The 21,707-nt window shown below is 32.6% G+C and overlaps 1 protein-coding gene across 1 annotated transcript in view; it reads left to right on the top strand.

The window, feature by feature from the left end:
* EMC2 (ER membrane protein complex subunit 2) overlaps positions 1 to 21,707 on the top strand; it is a 43,708-nt gene that overhangs the window by 10,450 nt on the left and 11,551 nt on the right. The window contains exons 5-10 of the mRNA XM_006085207.3: positions 2,801 to 2,858; positions 10,852 to 10,937; positions 11,084 to 11,143; positions 16,720 to 16,801; positions 17,450 to 17,560; positions 18,597 to 18,701. Of these exons, the coding sequence (XP_006085269.1) occupies positions 2,801 to 2,858; positions 10,852 to 10,937; positions 11,084 to 11,143; positions 16,720 to 16,801; positions 17,450 to 17,560; positions 18,597 to 18,701 (502 nt within the window). The remainder of the gene's footprint in view (positions 1 to 2,800; positions 2,859 to 10,851; positions 10,938 to 11,083; positions 11,144 to 16,719; positions 16,802 to 17,449; positions 17,561 to 18,596; positions 18,702 to 21,707) is intronic.

The raw sequence follows: 21,707 nt of genomic DNA on the forward strand, positions 1-21,707 counted from the left end.
CTGAGCTTATCAGTCGGACATCCTTAGCACTACCGTGGAGGCAGGAGAGGCTCCTACCACCACTGCTGTGCTCACCAGCCGTGAGCCTGGCTCAGGGCTTCCGGCTGAGCAGTGCTCCCCTTGTGGGAGTGCACTGACCACCAGGGGTCAACTTCTGTGTTGAGCGTCTGCCCCATGGTGGTCAGTGTGCATCATAGCAACCAGTCTTTCCACCATTTGGTCAATTTGCATATTAGCCTTTTATTATATAGGATTATGTTGTTGTTGTTTTTTAATTGAAACTCGTAGCACCATTTTACTTAGTAAAGTTTTAATCTTTTTATATGGAAGAATGGCTGTTAGATGTGTCTTTGCTAAATAGGATCATTAATCATTGATTCTCATACATGATTGTGTAAATTAGAATATGTGGAATTTTAAAAAATCAGTAGTTGCCTTGCCCCCACTTTACTGAAATCAGTTTGTAATCCAGATTTTTCTTTAAAAAACCCTGCAGGTAAAAAGACAGGTACCAGAACATTGCTGACTAAATGTAAAATTTTGTTGACCTTCAGTGTATTAGGATCCTCTAGAGCAGTGGTTCTCAACCTTCTGGCCCTTTAAATACAGTTCCTCATGTTGTGACCCAACCATAAAATTATTTTTGTTACTACTTCATAACTAATGTTGCTACTGTTATGAATCGTAATGTAAATATCTGATATGCAGGATGGTCTTAAGCGACCCCTGTGAAAGGGTCGTTTGACTGCCAAAGGGGTCACGACCCACAGGTTGAGAACCACTGCTCTAGAGAAACCACCCCCCCACACACATACACACATACAGACATATACATACATACATACACAGAGAGCCACATATAAATGGAGATTTATTATGAGGAATTGGCTCATACGATTTTGGAGGCTTTGAAGTTCCAGAATCTGCCATCTGCAAGCTGGAGATCCAGCCAAACTGGTGCTATAATTCAGTCTGAGTCCAAGTCCAGAGGCTGAGAACGAAGGCAGCTGATGGTATAAATCTCAGTCTGAGGATAGGGGGAGGTAAGATGGGATGTCCCAGCTCAGAAGTGAGGCTGTAAAATAGGGTTAAATTCCTCCTTTCTCCACTTTAGTTCTATTCAGACCCTCAAGGAATTGGATAATGCCCACCCACACTGGGTAGGCAGTCTGTTTTGCTGAATCTACAGATTCAAAGCTAATCTCATCCTGAACACCCTCAGACATACCTAGAAATAATGTTTGATCTGGGCCAGTCAAGTTGACACATAAAATTAACCATCACACTCAGTTTTCACATAAATTATTTTTAAATTACAGTATAATTTAAAGATGTTTAAATATAACGTTATAGGTTTTATACAAATATAAAAACAGTGAATGGCTTCATATCTTTCTCTGTCACTTCTGATATCTTTTCCAGAGGTATTTTAGTTGGAAAAGATTCCCAGGTGATTCTCATGTATTATCTTGTGACAATTTCTGCTCTATAGCATTAATTTTGCCCTTGTTTTGCATACTTTACTGTTTTGTTTCATTATTATTTAATGATTTGATTTTATTTCCTTATTTAGTTGTAGATTCTTATGAGGCTAGCAGACCTATTATAGTACCATGCATTTGATGTCCAAACTAATTTTCTTTATTTGAATTACTGCTGAGTCTAATTGACTTAGTGTGCAGGGATGTGGTTTGCTCTTTGCATGGAGTGAACACATTTACAAATTCAGTCTGCTTTTATTTTTTTCAGTAATCTGCTACAGATAACAAGAATAAGTAAAGTATTCTTACCTGTTGGCATGACCATAATCACAAACATTGACTAGGGTACTAAAATTTTGGGGTCAGTGTATAGTTGAAAGATGAGTCACATATATAAAGTATTCATATCTATCATTAAAAGATATCTTCAAGAAAATATAAGAGAAAAATATAAAATTAAAAATGTCCTATAGGGAACTTATGAAGAAATCCCAAGACATGTATCTATTATTCCTGGTTTTAGAAATACCGCTGTAAAAGTTTTTAAACATTGGTTTTTGCTTTCTTTAAAGATCTTTATTCAGAAGTGGAGAAATTGATAGGATTGAAATTGGGGTTTATGAACATAGTTAGGAAGGAATTTCAGAAGCACTCAGCTATTTCTTTGCATCGCAATCAAGGTTATCATATGTAAGAGTATATAATTAAGGAAAGTTTTTTATTTGATTTCTAATGTATCCCTACTTAGATTCTCTATCACATAATGTTAATTTTGGCTTCTTAGTTATTTACTGTCATATGTGAGTATTTTTTCATTTGATAAATTTGTTAACTGTTTCTCTCATGAGATTGTAACCCAGCAAAGCGTAAGTATTACATACGGATACTTAGTAGGTGCTTAACTAAGAAAAGCTATTATAAATATTCATTAAAGGAGAATTAATACATAGATCATTTCCTTGTGAATGGATTTATTAAAATTAAACTTTTTCTTATGTTTTATTGGTTGTAATTCTAGGTATAACTAGGATCATAAAGATATCTCTTTGTGCTGCTAGATTTTACATTTGTATTTAGGCCCAATTAGATCAGTATGTTTTGAAGTAACTTTTTCTAGAAATACTTTATGTGATACTTTTTTCCATTTAAAAAAAACCCACACCATAGCAAACCTTACCATTATAGGAATATAAAAAGTGACTTGGATAGCAATTATAAATGCATGTAAAGCACTGCCAGTTGAATCTTTTCCAGTATTTACTATTTGTCACTAAATTTTAAGTTCATGATTCTTGATGTTTCTTTTTCTTTTTAAATAGATATGATGATGCAATACAGCTATATGATCGAATTCTACATGAAGATCCAACTAACACTGTAAGTTAACTAATGGTTCTGAAGATGATATAGTTTATTTCAAAAGGCAAAATTAATTCACTTTGGAAGTAACGGAAAAATACATAGGGAACCATGTTTTATTATCTTATTTTAAATATTTCAAGATGGGTTGTTTTACAAAATAGATTTAAAACTCTCCAGTTAAATTTGACTTACGAGATATCTTACTAAAAAAAATTATGTGAAATTTGGGAAGAAAGAATTTTATGTGCTTGCATAAAAGCCCAGCAAAGCTCAGTGTTTTTATAATTTTGTAATATTTTGTTGGAAGTTTAATTGTCTTAATGAGAAAATAAAGAAGTCATGTTAATAATTAGTATATGTGGTTAATGAAGGTGTTTTGTTTGGGATTTATTTTTTTCTACCTGAATAAGAATGACGATATCATATGTAAATATATTTAAAGGAAAATATATAAATATCTTTAATTTATTCTGATTTTGAACAAATTTCATATCAGTTTATTGGACAAAATATTTGTTCCAAATATACTTATATAGTATTATTTGTTTTAAATATACCCTGGTGAAAAAATTTTATATTGTTGAAAACATTTTAGTTTAGTATTGATATAATGGCTTCCCTCAGATTTACCTTGTATTAAATGAAAAGTTAAAGAGAGTCTTTAAATAACATCAGGCATTTTTAATGTTTTATGTTAATGTCCTTGCATACGTATGTCTGCTAAAATAAAAATATTTTTAGAAATTTTAAACAAAAAACAGTTTGAGTTTGTATTGTCCTTTTATAAAAGGAGAAATGCTTACATTAACACATAATACAAAAACATGGTGTTCTCTTATTTGGCAGTATTTCATTAAAAATGCACATTTTAAAAAAGCGAATAAAATATATGACTGGATTATAAGATGCAGAAATGTTTAATAATTGAAGATGAGTAACTTGATTCATTTAAAAATAAATTATGTATGCTAAGTTGGGAAATGATTTCATATTGAAGTGTGCAATTTCTAGATAGCATTAAAGTAAGCATTCATTGGTCATAAATCTCTGATCTCTGCCTGTCCTTTTTGATACATTATTTAGTAATACTTCTGTATATTGCTCAAAAGACGGAGTTTTTTCCAGTTTTTTTTAAGATATAATTGACCAGTAACATTATACAAGTTTACGTTACACAACATGGTGACTTGCTATAAGTATATATTTTGAAATGTTTTATATTTTTTTTTTAATATTATCCCACCCCCCCACTCCAGGGAAGCTTCCTAGGTCTTTTTGTTTGTTTGATTGTTTGTTTTTTTGGCACATATTTAAATGGTAAGAATTCATTATTTTGTGAAGATTCTAAGAATATAGAAAATTCAGGGAAAAGTTTTGGCAGAGCTACAAATCTACCTATTATTTAAAAAAAAAGACAAAAATAAGAAACAGCTTCTATTACTTTTGTCTAGATATTCCCCCCCCAAAAAGGTAGTTAAAATAGGAAAGTTTTGAATAGTATTCTAATCTTAACTATATAAAAAGCACTGTTTGTTGTTCTGAAGATTTTGTAATATATTTATTTTAACTATAAGACTTGACCTGTGTTAAAGGTATTTAATTTTTTTACCCATCCACACAGGGTGGGGCAAAACTAAGTTTACAGTTATACTGATAAATAATATAATAATTAATAAATAATAATACAGGAATAAACTGTTTCATATACTCACAACTGTAAACCTATTTTTGCCCTACCCTGTATATTGAAAAAATGAAATCAAGTTTCTGAAAAAAGTTTGTTTCATATATTTTTCTCATATTAAGTTAAAAATTAATAGCTTGTTATTTATTTTTTTGAAATTAGGAATCAGACATTTTACTTTTGTGTCAGTTTAAGTTGAGGATATTTTAAATAAGTTATTTCACTTTTTCAAGACCTAAAATAATATGTAATTATATATTGTTCTGTCTTTGTAGTACTTTCTACATTTTATGGCTTTAAGACTGGCCAAAAGAGAAATTCAATGGGTCCCCTCATTGACTATGAATGAAGTGGTAGTAACTAAATTTCTTAGTAGTTAGGTGAATATTTTAGAACAAGGTGATTAAAATCAGCTGTTAAATGTATTATTCTTTTATAAGAGATTTTTTTATCTAATCTCTACTCAGTCCCTTCTGTCCTACTGTAAATGATGATTATGTTTCATGAGTCACAAAGTGTTGATATTACTAAGAATTAAAGACACTATTTCTGTTACTGTTTCCGTAGAAAATACTGAGGTAGACATTGAAGGAAATAACAAAGCCATATAAGACCTAGAACTGAAAAAGTGTATTAGGGAAAGAATTTACTTATATTAAGTAGTCAAATTATTATTTAGAAGACATCACAGTTTCTTTTTCCAAAGCAACTTTATTATCTCAAAGATGAGAAAGTCCAGTTCTGTTTTTATCTGTAATTTTAATTCAAGCTTGTAACTGTAATTCTTCGCATTGTCTAAAAGTGGTTATGTGATTCTTTTACTGGTCTTGTGCATCTATGCTCCTAGATAACCACGATAGAAATGAGGCTGTTATTCAAGCTTTAAGGAGCTCTCTTTATGCATTCGTTATTTCAAAAAACATTTGTTGAGTGCTTGCAGAGTGTTTGGTGTTGGGAATAGAAGGATGAATTAAACACCATCCTTGACTTTGCTTTTAGGGTGGCAGGATGATATAATGAATGGATTATGGACTTTGAGATAGACTTATTAAGTCCTGATTCTTTGATGATTTGCTGTGTGATTTTTGAGCCTTGTAAACTTTGAAAGATGAGTGTGGCTTGAGATAAAGCCATCATTTCATGAATGGCATGAGTAAGTTTTAACATTAAAGCATAAGGCCTACCTAGGGCAAAAAGAATAAAGTAGTTATAATAGAAGATTTAAAATTTTTCTTTTGGGAAATTACTGAAATGGGACACATTCTCCACATCTATTTAAAAAAATTTTTGAAATACTCTTTTGAAAAAGTAATTTATACCCAGGTTAAAAATTACAAATAATACAAAACAATGTGTAGAGGAAAAATAAGTCTTTCCTCCCATTTCTGATTTCAAGTCCTCCTTCACTTAGTCAAACATTGTTAGTAATTTCTTATGTATTTTTCTAGATAATTTTTTTCTCATACACTTACTGATATGTGCGCATGTTTGTGTATTCTCCCTTTGATAGGGCACCCAATTCTCCCTTTGATAGGGAGAATTGCTGAAAATGCAAATGGTGGCATACTTTACCTAGCAGTGTATTTTAAAGGTCATGCCATGTCAGCACAACCTTTATATCATCCTTTGAGAAGCTGCATAGCATAGCATTGCATTGCATGGATGAATAGTCTCTGTCTTCATGAAAAAGTTTTACTTAAGACCCTTTTGGTGAACTCTTAGATTGATTCTGATGTCTTCCTCCCAGAAACAGTGTTGCAGTGGATGTTGTTTGTAGGATAGATTCCTGGAGTTAAATATCTGTCAGGAAGTTACATGCATTTTAAGTTTTGATAGGAGTTACCAAATTTCCCTCCACAAAGGTTTTTTTTAGCTGTCTACAGTCATTTCTATGGTGGAGGAGATGCTTCTCTCACTGTATCCTCCCACATGGCATGTTTAACTTTTGCTAGTCTGATTGATTAAAATGTTACCTTGTTATCATTTATATTATGAGTGATGTTGAATATCTTTTTTTAAAAATATGTTTTTATTGATTTTAGAGAGAAAGGGGAAAGGAGAGAGAAAGGGAGGGAGGGAGGGTGGGGAGAGAGAGAGAGAGAGAGAGAGAGAGGATCTGAGAAACATTGATTGGTTGCCTCCAGCTGCACTCCAACCAGAGACTGAATCTGTAACCCAGGCATCAAACCCGTGACCTTTAGGTGCATCATCCCAACCAACTGAGCTACATCAGCCAGGGCTCCCCAAAACCTTTTTTTTTTAAGTATATTTTTATTGATATCAGAGAGGAAGGGAGAGAGAGAGATAGAAACATCAATGAGAGAGAATCATTGATTGGCTGTCTCCTGCACGCTCCACACTGGGGATCGAGCCCACAACCTGGTCATGTGCCCTGACCCAAATCAAACGGTGATCTCCTGGTTCATAGGTCAACATTCAACTACTGAGCCACACTGGCTGGGCTCCCAAAACCTTTTTGATGGTTCTTTCCTTGGCCTTGGGTAGTTTCGTCACACACGTGCACTGATCAATACCAAGCTGAGTAGTCCTCAAGGGGAACCTCCAGTGTCTTTATTCTGTTTTGTTTTGTTTTCCCTCCAGTACTCTGGCCTATTAATGCTAACTTCTTTGATCTTTCTAGACTCTCTGCTCCTTCTGATCTCATAGTCTGCTGGGCTCAATCTGGTTTTCTTCCTCTCTGCACAGCTCCCTTGAAACTCTCTTAAGGCAGCAAGCCAGGGCAATAAAAATGGGCTCACCTCATTTGTTTCCTGCCTCTCAGGAATTACTGTCTTTTGCTGCCCGTTGTCCTGCAGTTTAAAATGGTTGTTTCATGGCCCTGGCCCGTTCACTCAGTGGTTAGAGCGTTGGCCTGCGGACCATATGGTCTCGGGTTTGATTCCAGGTCAAGGGCACGTACTTTGGTTGCAGGTTCCCCAGCCCTGATAGGGGTGCTTGCAGGAGGCAAACAATCAATGTCTCTCTCTTTCTCCTTCTTCCTCCCCTTCACACTCCCCCCTCCCCGTCCCGGTCTCCTCCCCTTCCCCCTCCCCCTCCCCCTCCCCCTCTCTCTGAATACAAGGTTGTTTAATGTATTTAGTCCAGTTCTTTGGTTGTTTCAGACAAGCAGGTAAATCTGGTCCCTGTTACATCATCTCGACCAGAAATGAAATCCCTGCTTAATGTTCCTTTAAATGATTAAGATAAATAAAGATTGGTTCTTATGTCAGAACATGGTGTTATTTTTCTCAAAACCTGGACTGTATATTTTGTGACTTAGTAATAAATTATTAGTGCCTGTATGATAGTAATTGCCATGTAGGTGGTTTTTAAGCTCTCACATTAGGAAAACTGGCTTTAAATACTTGAATAGTTACCACTTAAAAAGTTGTTTTAAACTTCAGAATATTAGGAGATAAAATGCTATACCTTAGGTTTTACATGATCAAGCACTATATTGCTCATATAGTAGAAATTTTTGGGGGCATGTTTCTCAAATTGATTAATAAAGCCCCATATTTAAAATCTTTTCTTATACCTCACTGTGAAGTGTTTATTAGGTGGACAATAGTTTTTAAAGTAGGCTATTACAAATTTAATACTGAATTTGTTTGTTTTACATTATAAAATTATATTTCACCAGGAATACACATAATTCAAAAGAACATTATTTAATTTGCAATATTTCAGATTCTTTCAAATAGTTTTATAGGAGGATCTAGGATGCGAATCAGAAATTTCAGATCTTCTAATTTGATCTCTTTTGATGCATTTATGTTGTTTAAACCTCTGTTTTCCATCATTTATAAAAAGAATTGTTTTTAAAAGACATTTTAAAAGATTAATTATCCTTGAAACACTATAGGAGTGCTTTATAAACTATATTCTGCAGAATGCTGCTGACCTAAAAATATTGATGTATGTTCGACAATAGAGAAATGGTTCTGTTTCAAATCACTGAGAAAATGAGGTTAACGACATTAGACAGGTGTTGTTAGTACACCTTTCTTCAAGAAACTCATACTCTGCATAGTGGTGTCCATTACAGTGTTCATACCATACCTCTTATTATGACTGTAGAAGTATTAGTTGCCATCCAGGTTTATACTTTGACTTTTGTCTGAATTGTGATACCTTGATGCACTATTTTCAACACGTTTCATTGTATCTATATAAATTATCTTATCTCCGCTGGTGCAAATCCTGTAAGGTTTGGGGTAAGATATCAATTGGCCTGTGCCAATTCTTTAAAGATCTCATAAGTAGAGCTTTTGGCAAGGCTTAAAACACAGATGTTAAGCACAAAGCAAAGGTAAAAAGAAGGAAGATAGCATTCATTTAATACCATTATGTGCTGAGTATTATTTTAGTTGCTTTACAATGATACTTGGAGATTGGTGATATTACTGAGGTTTGTGAACAATAAATATTTTGCCCTTGATTAGAAAGCTGATAAGTGAGAATAGTTGGACTTTAGTTTCTTTTTTCCCCCCCAAAATCTGGACTCTGTGCTCTACCGTATGGAATAAGTATCATGAAAAATGAAAAGAATAAACAATTAAATTTGTTTCAAATGCTGTTGGATTGGTGAAATTAAGTATTATATGTCCAAAAGAAATTAGTTTCTTAATTATATGGTAATTTATTCCTCACCTGTTTTCAGAAGGACTTTGAATAAGGCTTTCATTTGCAGTTTAATATTTTCCCTAAAGGCTCTAGGATTGAGTTACTTTTAGAACTTTACTTCTACATTTCTTAAAAATTCTTGAGACTTCCTAAATTTTACATATATTATGGTGCTTTCATTGTTTTACATACTGAAATTATTCCAAATATATTTGAGTACCTTCTGGGTGGCAGGCATTGTGTTAGGCCTTTGGCCTGAGCCAAATATTCGAGGATGCACATTTTTAACATGTAGGTTATTTTTTTGTTACTGAAATATTGTTATTGCTATTATTGTAAATATTGCTCTTGGTCTCATTGGAGAGTCTCTTGATTTTCTCTGTTTTGTTTTGTTTTTGACTCTCACTTCTTCAGAGCAAAATCTCCCACCTTTCTCCCTCCTAGACAGGTAGCTTCGTTAGTCTAAAGAGGATCCATCTATTTTACTTCCATTGTCTGCATCTTGTGGAGTATGTATTATATAAAAAAGTAACAATAATTATAATTAATAAGCTTAAATCTGGCCCTAGCATGTTTTATTGTTTAGCCTTCTGCATTGAATAAAATAAGCAGAGATGGAGGGGTTATAAATTTAATAATTCATATAGTGCCCTTCAGTCCCAGACTGTTCACTGCAGCCTTAGTGCATAGTCTTGATTACACACAATATTGCTGTCTCCTATGCCTTTGCTCCAGTGTTCCTCCTATTATGCAATGTCTTCCACACTATTTCCTCTTTTGCTTTCTTAATGTCTACTTGCCCTTTCTATTTCAGTTCAGGTGTCACATCTGGGACCCTCTTTGTTTCCTGACCTTCCACCTCTTCCACTCTGCTACAGGCATGTTAGGATCTACTCCATCACAACAACTCTCTAGAATACTCTATTATTGTTTTTCTTTTATTGATGTATCTTTCTCTTTATATTTTCATTGTCTAGCATAGTACCTATCATATAGTAGATGTTCAGTACATATTTGATGAATGCATAAATAAATGTCATTGATTTTTTAAAAAATCTTTTTTTTAACTTTGTTGAAAATATTATAGATGTCCCCTTTTTTTCCTGTTTACCACCCTCCACCCAGCTCCCTCCCCTGATTTTGATATTTATCATTTAAAAAACTTTAAAATGCAAGTTTAAATATTTTGTCTATTTAAAAATATGTCTTTCAGGACCTATATTATTCATTTGAAAGACTCATAAGTAGATTGTTCTCTTAAAATTGTGAAAAAGTTGTCAGAAGCCATATTTGTATAATGGCATTCAAGTGGCCATGGTGAGGTTTTTTTTCTTAATCTCAACTATTCCTCTGTCTCTTAAGATACAGATCAATGAATGAGACAGAGTAAAGGATTTTAGGGTGGATAAAGATTAAAATTCCCTGCTGGCTTGTAATTATCAGAATCTGGATGGTTATTTATTTGAATGAAATGATGCATATATGTGTACATCAAAAGTAAAGCATATGTGATTGTTAGAGGAATGTTTGAATTCCCCGGTGGGATGTCATGGGGTATGTTTATAAATCTCCACTAAGCAGTAGTTCTACAATAGAGTTTCACTGGCATTGAGATAATAATTTGCACAGTCAAATTACCTTCTTAGAAAAACCCAGGGAATCATGAGCGCCTAATCCTTTATTAATGTCAACCCATAGGCTGCAAGAAAGCGTAAGATTGCCATTCGAAAAGCCCAGGGAAAAAATGTGGAGGCCATTCGGGAACTGAATGAATATCTGGAACAGTGAGTGTTTTACAAGAGGAATGTGTGTGGTTATTCTGATAAATCTTTTTTAATTAAAATGGAATTTGCATTGATTTTCCTTTTTGCCCACATGCTGTTTATTTACCAAATATCTACACACTCTTTTTTTCCTTTTCCCTCGCCAGATTTGTTGGAGACCAAGAAGCCTGGCATGAACTTGCAGAACTTTATATCAATGAACATGAGTAAGTTGTTAAGTACACAAACAATTTTGTTAGGAGTGCAGTTTTCATCACTAAGTTCAGAAGGTCTAGTGGTTTCCGAAGGATTGGTGAGAAGGTATGAATCACGCCATTTTAAATGAACAAAATAAATAGTTAAATGAAAAAATAACAAATCCATGATTTGTTGGATATAATATGTGGATTGCTTTAACTTGGTCATTTGTTTTTTACTAAATTATTTTTGTTGGGGAAATAAGTTTTTCTTTAAAATGCATAAGGCATTCTTTGGAATTAGAAAGGCCTGCATTTGCTGAGCTAAGGTTATTTTAGTGAATCAAAATTGTGAATTTTTAGAGTTCAAATTATTCTTATAATACAAAGAGTATTATACTCTCTGCTGTTTAAAAATTCTGTCAATTGTATGCATTTATTAGCCTTAGTACTAAGAGAATCAAGTCTTCTAAAGTAGAGAAGCATCCTGTTGCCTGGGTAAAAAACCAAGAATAATCAAGAATGTTGAATGCTGTAGGAACTGGCTTATTGGATATTTAATGTTTTTGTTAGCTTTTTTATTGCTGCAGTGACAGGAGGAAATCCCAGTGTGAGAGGATTAGCCCAGTCTTAGTGCAAGTTTTCTAATAACACAGCATTAACGCTAACCTCCATCCAGAGGCAAGCACCCCCCCCCCCTTAGTTCTTCTGAATCTGAAGTATATCACATTGTTTCTTTCCTTCTTATAGAGAGAATAGAATCAGATTCTCATGCACATCTCTTACTATGCATGAATAGTTAATCTCATTCTCATACTACAAATAGCTGACACAGGAAATAAAATAGAATGAAGACACTTGCTTCTTGCCTTTGCTCAGGGCTGTATATGTAAAATGTGAAATGGAGAATTAAAGTAGTTAACTGCATAATTCTGAGATTAGTGGGGGCTAAAATTAAAATTATAGCATCATTTAATGAATGTACTATATTCTGGGAAGCAGTCTCCAGTTCTCTACCATATTTTGACTCTCAGATTCTCTTTAGTTTCCCTTAAGAAATTATTTTCCAAATCATGTTCATTATAGATGTGTGAATACTTGTATATTCACATATGTGAACATATTTAGGATTCTTTTATGCATGTGAGATTGGTAATTAAACCAAATTACCATTTGATAATTATTACCATTTGGTTTAAATGGTAATAATGTCATTTTCTTATTTTTTAAGTCCATATTTATGAAGTATACAGTATATATTTTAAATAACATGAACTGAATTTTCAGAATGCAATAAAAAAAAACTTAAGTTTTATTTTGTTGGTAAGACAGATGATAGTCATCTAAAATATTTTTGTGCCATTTGGAGATCTGTGATTAAAAGCATTTAAACACATTTCAAATCATCAAGGAAATTATTTTATTAATTAAAGGAATACCTAATGCAGAGAATTTGGAAAACTCAAGAGTAAAGATGAAGACAAAAATCATGTGTAATTGCATCATCTGAAGTTAACTATATTTTTTATTTTTTAATATCTCTTGAAACAAACAGAAACCTAAAATAGAATTATCTTTTGTGGCCTAATGTTTTTCACTTAGTTATATTGTCAAAATTTTTTTATCACAGTAAACATTCCACAGTGTGATTTCAGTGGCTTTATATTATTCCATCTTATTAAATGTAATCTAATTTTCTTAACTAATTTTCTAAGTGAATATAAGGGTTGTTTTTCATTTCCACTACAATGCTATAGTGATTTATTTTAATTGTTTCTTTGGGCTACATTATTAGAAGTATAATTACTTGATTAAATGATATGTACATTTTCAGGGATTTTGATAACTTGTTCCTAGTTCACTCTCAAACCAGCTATTATTAGTATCCCTTTTAACAACATTGGGTACTATCATTCTTTTAAATCTTTGCAAATTTTGTTAGGTGAAAATTAGTTATACCTTACAAAAATTTAGTTTAGAGCTCTTTATATAAATGATTAGAAGATTTGTTCTTTCAGAAATATATGCTTGGTAGTTCTGTTTTTTTAATATTGATTTTTAAAAAACAGGTTTTATTTTTAGATGGTCAGATATATCCATTTTCATTGCTTGTATGTTTTCTGTCCTCTAAGAACTATGTAAATATACCACCTCTCTTTTGCATGTTTCTAATATTTCTCTATCTAATTCTCAAATAGGTTATACTTTATTTTTAACCCATCATTAAATTTAATATTCGCTTCATCTTGTAATGCCCACATTTAGTTTTGCTTTGTTTTGAATCTCTAAAGAGTTTATTGACATAGAGTTGAATGTACACTTAAGAGAAATAAAAAAAAATCCCAAGAAATTGAAAACTACAAAGACAGAAAAGCACCTGAAAAATTTCTTTTCAGAGGAAATGATAATTGTGTTCAGCTTTCCCTTTTATCCTGTATCACAAAACTTTTTGTTCTTAAAGGTATTCATTCACAAAATAACCATTTTTTTTTGAATTGAGAACTTAGAAGAAATATTCAGATGTACAGTACTTGGAAATAAATATCTTCACATTTTTTGAAATGAAAATCAGAATCTGTTCACTTAATTCATTTTGTTTGGGCAAGTCATTACAGTAGGTAGGATTTTTGTGTGTGTGTATGTAAGTGGTAAATTATTGTGGGATGTCAGTTTAGCACAGTTTTATGGACACAGTGGCAAAAATGTAGCAATTTAGGAATTGCTAGATGTATTTAACATTTTGGCATTTTCTGCATATGAATAATTTATAAGCTATTTTAAATATAATAGGTCACAGGCAGCATTGCTAGTGTAAATCTAGAATGTTTTACTCTAAATTTTCAAAGTAGAATGTTCCTATAAGCCTATTCAGTACTTTTAGAGAGAGAAAAGGGGAAATAGAATTCTGCCATGAATTTTTTTATATCTTTACATTACCTTTATTTAAGTTTGCTTCTGATTTATAAATTCTAGTGTGTATTTCGTTATTCAAGTGGTATATGTTATACCAATTGGCCATGTTGAGATACTTTGCTTGTTTTAAATATAAAACAATATAATATATATAACATATATATTTTTGTTTATAATATGTATTGTTAGCATTACCAATACATATTATAAACAAAAATACATATTTTAAACAGACACTTAAGTTTTTTACTTGATTTGTAGTTAAAACTAGATGTTGTATCAGTAAGAACCAGCTAGTATTATAAATTAATTATGATAGTGATTATGGTTCCTTTTTGTAGGCCCAGCCTTATTGTAAAATTTCATAACAAATAGAATTATTAAAATGTTATAAGGAAAAATAATGTTGATAAAGCAGTCTAGGGACAAATATGTAACCTATACATAGGCTTTTGTGAGGATCAGAAGAACTTTTAAAAACTTAATTTAGGCCCTAACCGGTTTGGCTCAGTGGATAGAGCGTCGGCCTGTGGACTGAAAGGTCCCAGTTCGATTCCGGCCAAGGGCATGTACCTTGGTTGCGGGCACATGCCCAGTAGGAGGTGTGCAGGAGGCAGCTGATCGATGTTCCTCTCTCATTGATGTTTCTAACTCTCTATCCCTCTCCTTCCGCTCTGTGAAAAATGTATAAAATATATTTTAAAAAAACCAAAAAAACAAAAAAAACAACTTAATTTAGTAAAAGAAACATTTAGAAGGGAACTTTCTTTTTGATGAAGTTAGGTGTTTAGAGGCCACTTTCCCCTTGTCTTATAGAATAATAAATACATATCAGATAGATAAATACTTATCAACACTTTTGTTGTTCTAGACATTAATTCAGTTATTTGTTCACTCATTTATCCAGGCACCCATTATATACCTATCATATGACAAGAACTGGTTTTGGATATAAAAATGAAAGGGCTAAACAGCTGCATGATCTTTGATGAGAATCCTATATAATAAAAGGCAAATATGCAAATTGTCTCCTTGGGAGTTCAACCAACTGGGTGTTTGACCGCTTGCTATGATGTGCGCTGACCACCAGGGGGCGGCGCGGAACAAAGGAAGGCCCCGGCTGGCAGCTGGCAGCCGGGGGAAGGAAGGCCGTGATGGGCCCTGATCGCTGGCCAGACCTAGGGACCCTACCCATGCATGAATTTCGTGCACCAGGCCTCTAGTCTATTTATAAGAACCTTCATAAATCTAAAATACTGTGATTTGGGGGTAATCTGCAGGCTGTTTTGGTTCCTCAGACCCTTTGGATTTGATTGTTGTTCCTGTCTTTATGTTATTATTCACATCTTCATTACTAACATCACCACCACAATTTTCCATTGTGGTGTGTAGTGCTTATAGGCAGTATGCATAGTGGTTAAGAGTGTAGACTATCTGGAGTGGCACAGCCTGGGTTTCAGCTTAATCTTTGTGCCTCAGTGTTCTTAACTATAGAATGGTGATATTAATTTCCTATTTCCTAGGGTTTTGGTAGGATTAGATGAGTTAATACTTCTAATACCTAGAAAATAATACATAGTGAGGATGTGATATGAGTTCGATTTTGCCCTTGCTGGTTGAATCAGTTGGTTGGAACGTTGTCCTGTGCACTGAAAGGTTGTGAGTTTGATTCCTGGTCAGGGGGTTTATAGGAGGTAGTTGACATTTTTCTTTCACATCAATATTTCTCTCTCCCTTCCTCTCTCTCTCAAATCATAAAACATATTTTTAAAAAAGTTAGTTCTTATTAGTCACATGTGTGAAACTGCAACATGTATATTTTGAAAAGTGAGTATATCAGATACTAGTGTAAAGATAGGATATCGGTGACAAATGCCAAAAATAACTGTAGGTAACCTTTTTCTAATTGGTATGCTCATCACCTCCTCACTGTGAATAAATCTTAGGACACCTGTATTCTTTAGAATTTCTTATAAATAGTGAGTATAGTCACATGACTTTAAACATAAAATACATTGAAGGGAATTGTAGTTACCTGGTGTAAAACCGTTTTTCCAGAACCCTTTGCAGTAGTTCTCTCCTTAGGTTTTCAGCAAGATTTTTGTTTCTCTACCACGTGATTAAATAGTAGCAGAGTGTATATCAAAGCCACTAAGTATTTTTTATGGGTTTAGAAATTTATAACTTTATTATGATTTTGTATTTTACAGTACACTTAACTAATGAAAAGTCTTTGTAATAGAATATGTTGATAAATTTATGTCTGTAAAGGATTTTTAGTGAATAGAGGGTATTTAATAAAATGTTTATTTCCTCCTTACACTTTAGCTATTTGATTATTTTATTAAATGATTTGTGGAATTCTAGAAGTTATTGTATATGTAATTTGATCCAAGGTCTTGAAGCCTATGTTGTTAATAATATTTGAATGTCATAGTAGTAACCTATTTTTAAAAAATATAACCATGTATTGATTATTCATGGGCTGCTTTAGGATTTAAGCCTTTGTTTATTTCAGCAAAAAACTAAATATTTGTATTTATGAATTCAGGATAAGTCCTTTATTAATAATAAAGCTATTTCAGTTATTGAGGGAATAAAATGTCTAACATCACTAAACTTGTTTTAAAACTATTTTAAGACATAACTAAGATAAAATTTGTTACTTTTAATTTCTCCTTGATATTTTTCAGCTATGCTAAAGCAGCCTTTTGTTTAGAGGAGCTTATGATGACTAATCCACACAACCACTTATACTGCCAGCAGTATGCTGAAGTAAGTTTTTCAAAAACAGCAATTGTATGTGATTTTATTTTTGTTGGTTTGGGTATTATAATGGAACTAAGATTATGCCCTTAATGTTAGGCAAGTATATTAATATTTAAAGCGTTTGATGAAAATTGACTTGGAGTAAAAGTTTTAAATTTTTAATACTGTAATGGAAATAGTGACTTCTCAGTTAAAAGCACTGCTTAAAACAGTGAAATCCTTTGTATTTTTTATTTGTACACTATTTTCTTTTTGAATTACAAATTATGCCACAGTTGTCACCATTTAATAACTTATAAAACATTGACAGTGATTATGATTTTTTAAATTTATGTTCTAGAAAATTCATATCAAGGTCAGCATTTTGGGAAGTAGCAGGTATTTGTCATTAAGTATTAAGGATAGCAATATAATTCAATGCTGTAAGGTTAAAAGGACTTCATTATTAAGGACTGTTAATAGAATAGTTTTTTGGGGAAGGTTATGCTTTAAACTTTAGATTAACTTTAACAACTTTAAGATGAAAATTTTTAAACATCTTGTATTTGTTTACAGAATATCTGTTTCAGTTACTAATGCCTATGGTATGATGAAACATGCTATATTTCAAAGTAGTAAAATAAACAAGTTTCAGCACTCTGAAATTTTTAACAGGTTAAATATACCCAAGGTGGACTTGAAAACCTTGAACTTTCAAGAAAGTATTTTGCACAGGCATTGAAACTGAACAACAGAAATATGAGAGCTTTGTTTGGACTTTACATGGTGAGTTAAGGTGCATGTTTAATGTTATTTTACCAAATCTGTCATTTAAACTCCATTAACTATCCTATTCAATCACTTCTTTCTTGTTTTTCTCTTTGATAAGCATATGCATTTTTTCTTCTAGTTAATTATGAGTAATAGGTTATAACATAATTTTATTTTTGAATGTTAATATATCCTATATATTTGACATTTCATTGTAAAATATTTTTTATTGTATCAGAAGTGATATATTTCCTTATACAATTAAATAGTAACTGATAAAAATACATATTATCTATTTCTTAATTGTTTTGACATTCTTGGATTTATTCCCAACATTGTTATGTTTCTTACCTTAAATTAAAATTGTATGAGATATTTTTAAACTGACAATAAAAGACATATTAGAAATAAAATCTTTAATGTCAAATTAAACCATTTTTTTATGGTATAGAAAACCAGTTTGGAAGTTGTGGGAAGCATGTAATTAAATATTCCCTTTATTTGTGTATGCCAAGTGACAAGCTTAGAAAAGTAAATTAACAAGAGCTTTGGGGTAGGAAGAATTTGCTGAGCTTTAAAATATATATAAAATGAGCCCCTCTCTACAATCAAAATGCCTGGAAAAATAAACTTTCCTTTAATAAGCCAGTTCTTTGAAATTTTAATTTATCCTAGTCTTTTTATGGACTTTCGGATGAATGAAAAGAATTGATTGCAGAGATGGAGGCAGGAAGAAACAAATGAAATACTTTTCAGGAAAGAAATGGAATTTTACCCTTAAGAGCTGTGGTAGACAACTAATAAAATAATTTTCAATATTTTTTAAGATATCCTTTCTCTTTTCTATTTGGATTATTCATTATTTTAAAACATATTGTCATTTTTAAACACTGCAATTTTATTTAACTTTATATTTATTTTAAAAACAAATTGTTTTGGTACAATTTTTAAAACTTTGTTATCATCCCATTGCAACTGTGACCTTACATGTTTTTTATTGTCTTGATAGAAAAATGGCATTTCGTTTTTGACGTTTCCTTTTTGTTTTTAGTCGGCAAGTCATATTGCTTCTAATCCCAAAGCAAGTGCAAAAACAAAAAAGGACAACATGAAATATGCTAGTTGGGCAGCTAGTCAAATAAACAGAGCTTATCAGGTTAGTATTAATAGTTTTATTTTATGATATAGATCAGTTAATGTATTGTATGTCTTAGTTGTTTTTGTTTCTACAAAGTACAAAGCCAAATGTCCGTCATTGGACTTTTATGTGCCTTTGGGTCTTTATCAAATGTGTTTTAACTACAGAATGAACTTGTAGTTGTAGAATCACTTTTATTTTTCCCCTAGAGGACCCTGTTACTATTATGATCCCATAATTAGCCTCACCATCTAGAAATCTCAGTAGTTCTGTATTTGGCAAATAAAAAGTAATTGTGAAAAATCCAGAAAGGATAAATTTCAGGATGCATTTCAGAAGCAAATTGGGTATGTGCGTGTGTTATTAGAGGTATCTCAAATAATGAAAAAGGAAAGAAAAGCCTAAAAGTAAACTAATCAGACTATATAACAGTTTATGTACTCGCCTTACATATCATATCTTATCTAATTTTCTGAAGCTCATACCTAGGAGATTCTTCAAGAAGGCCTCATGGAAAAACATATCTTCTTACATCTTGCATGTTACAACTTATCTGTCTGTAGTCTTTATATTTGAAGGATGATTTGGCTTTTTATGAAACCTTTATGAAACTTACAAAACAGTCTTTTAAACATATTGTTCCATTGTTTTTTAGGATAAAATATTTCTGTCAAGAAGCCTGACACCATTCTGATTTTCTTTCCCTAATAAGTAACTTAGACTTTTTGTCTGGGTTCTCCTAAGGAATGTTTTATTTATTTTTAAAGCACTACAGTATGTTTTGTTGATTATTCTCGGGTTAATTTTTCAAATATACAATAGACCCTTTAATATGTGGATATTAGTCCTCTTTTAATTTGAGAAATTTGCTTTTAAAATTATAATTTTAAATACTTTATTGTTTGCTTAAGTTTTCTTTTTCTTTTTTTAAAAAATATATTTTTATTGATTTCAGAGAGGAAGGAAGAGGGAGAGAGAAATAGAAACATGAATGATGAGAGAGAATCATTGATTGGCTGCCTCCTGCATGCCCCTAATGGGGATCTAGCCTGCAACCCGAGCATGTGCTCTTGACCAGAATCAAACCCAGGACCCTTCAGTCTGCAGACTGACACTCTGTTCATTGAGCCAAACCAGTTAAGGCTTAAGTTTTCTTTTTCAGGTCTCCAATTCTAAGTCTATTGCAGCAGTTCTCAACCTGTGGGTCATGACCCCTTTGGGGGTCGAACGACCCTTTTACAGGAGTCGCCTAAGACCATCGGAAAACACATATATAATTACATATTGTTTCTGTGATTAATCACTATGCTTTAATTATGTTCAATTTGTAACAATGAAAATACATCCTGCATATTAGATATTTACATGACGATTCATAACAGTAGCAAAATTACAGTTATGAAGTAGCAACGAAAATAATTTTATGGTTGGGGGTCACCACAACATGAGGAACTGTATTAAAGGGTCACGGCATTAGGGAGGTTGAGAACCACTGGTCTGTTGGCTCTCTTTTCTCATGTCCTATATTATTCATTTTTTTCCTATATTTTTTTCTGTCATTTTCTTATTTTTCTCTTTAATAATTCTTATGGAGTTACTTTATATTCTTTTTCTTATTCTCCATGTTTCAGGGAGACAATTTTCCTGGGCTATTAGGAGAAAGTTTTAGGGAATCAGAGAGAGAATAGGATAACTTTGCCAACTTGACTTCTCTGTAGCTTCCTCTTCTCTGTTAAGGAGAACTCAAATATGACCTCTTTGTATATTCAGCTTATGTCAGAAGTAGGTCTAATTCAGAAATATATTTTGGTTCCACCCCTCTGTTCTACCCCTAGATTTCTATAGATCTTAAATTTTGAGGTGTTGCTTTCATCTTTAAATGTTGGGTTTTATTGTTAGTTTTTTTGTTTTGTTTTCTTCTTCTGGGATTTGCTGCCTCTGGGCATGACTACCTTTTCTAAACCATCTCTCCTCTTCTTACCCCCAGGGTTTCTGTCTTTGTCAGTTTGGTTTCAGATTCCAGTAGTTTTCTTTCTGTCTGAGGTGGGTTGTTTTTTGTTTGTTTGTTTTGTTTAGTTGTTGTTTTTTTTTGCCCTTTGGAAGAGGGTATTTACTAGATATTTCAGAGATTTTTAGGTCTGACTATTAGACTTGTTTAATGTTACACTTGCATATCTTTGATCTGTAGCCTTTGAGACTGTCCTGGTTTTGCAGGCCATTGGCAGATTCATCAGTTTACACTTTTTTTTTTCTTTCTGTGGCTTATAGAGTAGTAGATTGTCCTCTTTTACTTCCTGTTGTTCCTACCACACAGCTGTTGGTCTTTTTTAGGTCCTTCTGTTGTTGATACAACTATATTCTAGGGTTTTGGAAAGTTACCTGCTGTGTAGTTTTTTGAAGTTGTCTTCTTTGGTCTTGTTTTCTGTTATTTTGGTTTTGGTGCTGTTTCTTTGTTTTTGTACTTTTGTTTGGAGAAGCTTGGGAAGATTAAAAAATTAAATGCTTCCATGATTACATCATTCAATGTAACTATTTTTATTTTATGTATATAATACAGAATGTTAGCTCTGTTGGGATGTAAGTCATATTTATAAATATTTCGTTCACTGCTTCTTCAAATGCAGTTTTGTTATCGGAGAAAATGGGAGGTTCTCTTCCCCACTGGGTGCTGCTGGTGGTGGAATTCTTACAGTATCTCAAAAAAAGAATTTTCTGAGACTTGCATGGGAGGATGGGTGATTTTTATTTGTGTAGAATTACATCCCTGGGTTTCCAAAGTCCCATTTCTCTTAGTCCAGTCATAGAAGAAGTGGAGCTGGAGTTTTAGTAAAGCTGGAAGCAAAGCCAATAGCCAGAGTTTCCTTTCCATGTTGAGCTGGGTCCAGTTCAGTATCAGGCTAGTTGCAGTCCATTAGTCCATTGTTGTGTGGGATGTAAGGGTTGCCCCACAAACCCAGAGTCACACAAGTCCCAAGAGTCCCTAGAGTGTGTGAACTCCTTTGTTCAAGGGATTAAATATCCAGA

This window comes from Myotis lucifugus, unplaced genomic scaffold (genome assembly GCF_000147115.1).
Source record: "Myotis lucifugus unplaced genomic scaffold, Myoluc2.0 scaffold_17, whole genome shotgun sequence".
Taxonomy (NCBI): Eukaryota; Metazoa; Chordata; class Mammalia; order Chiroptera; family Vespertilionidae; genus Myotis; species Myotis lucifugus.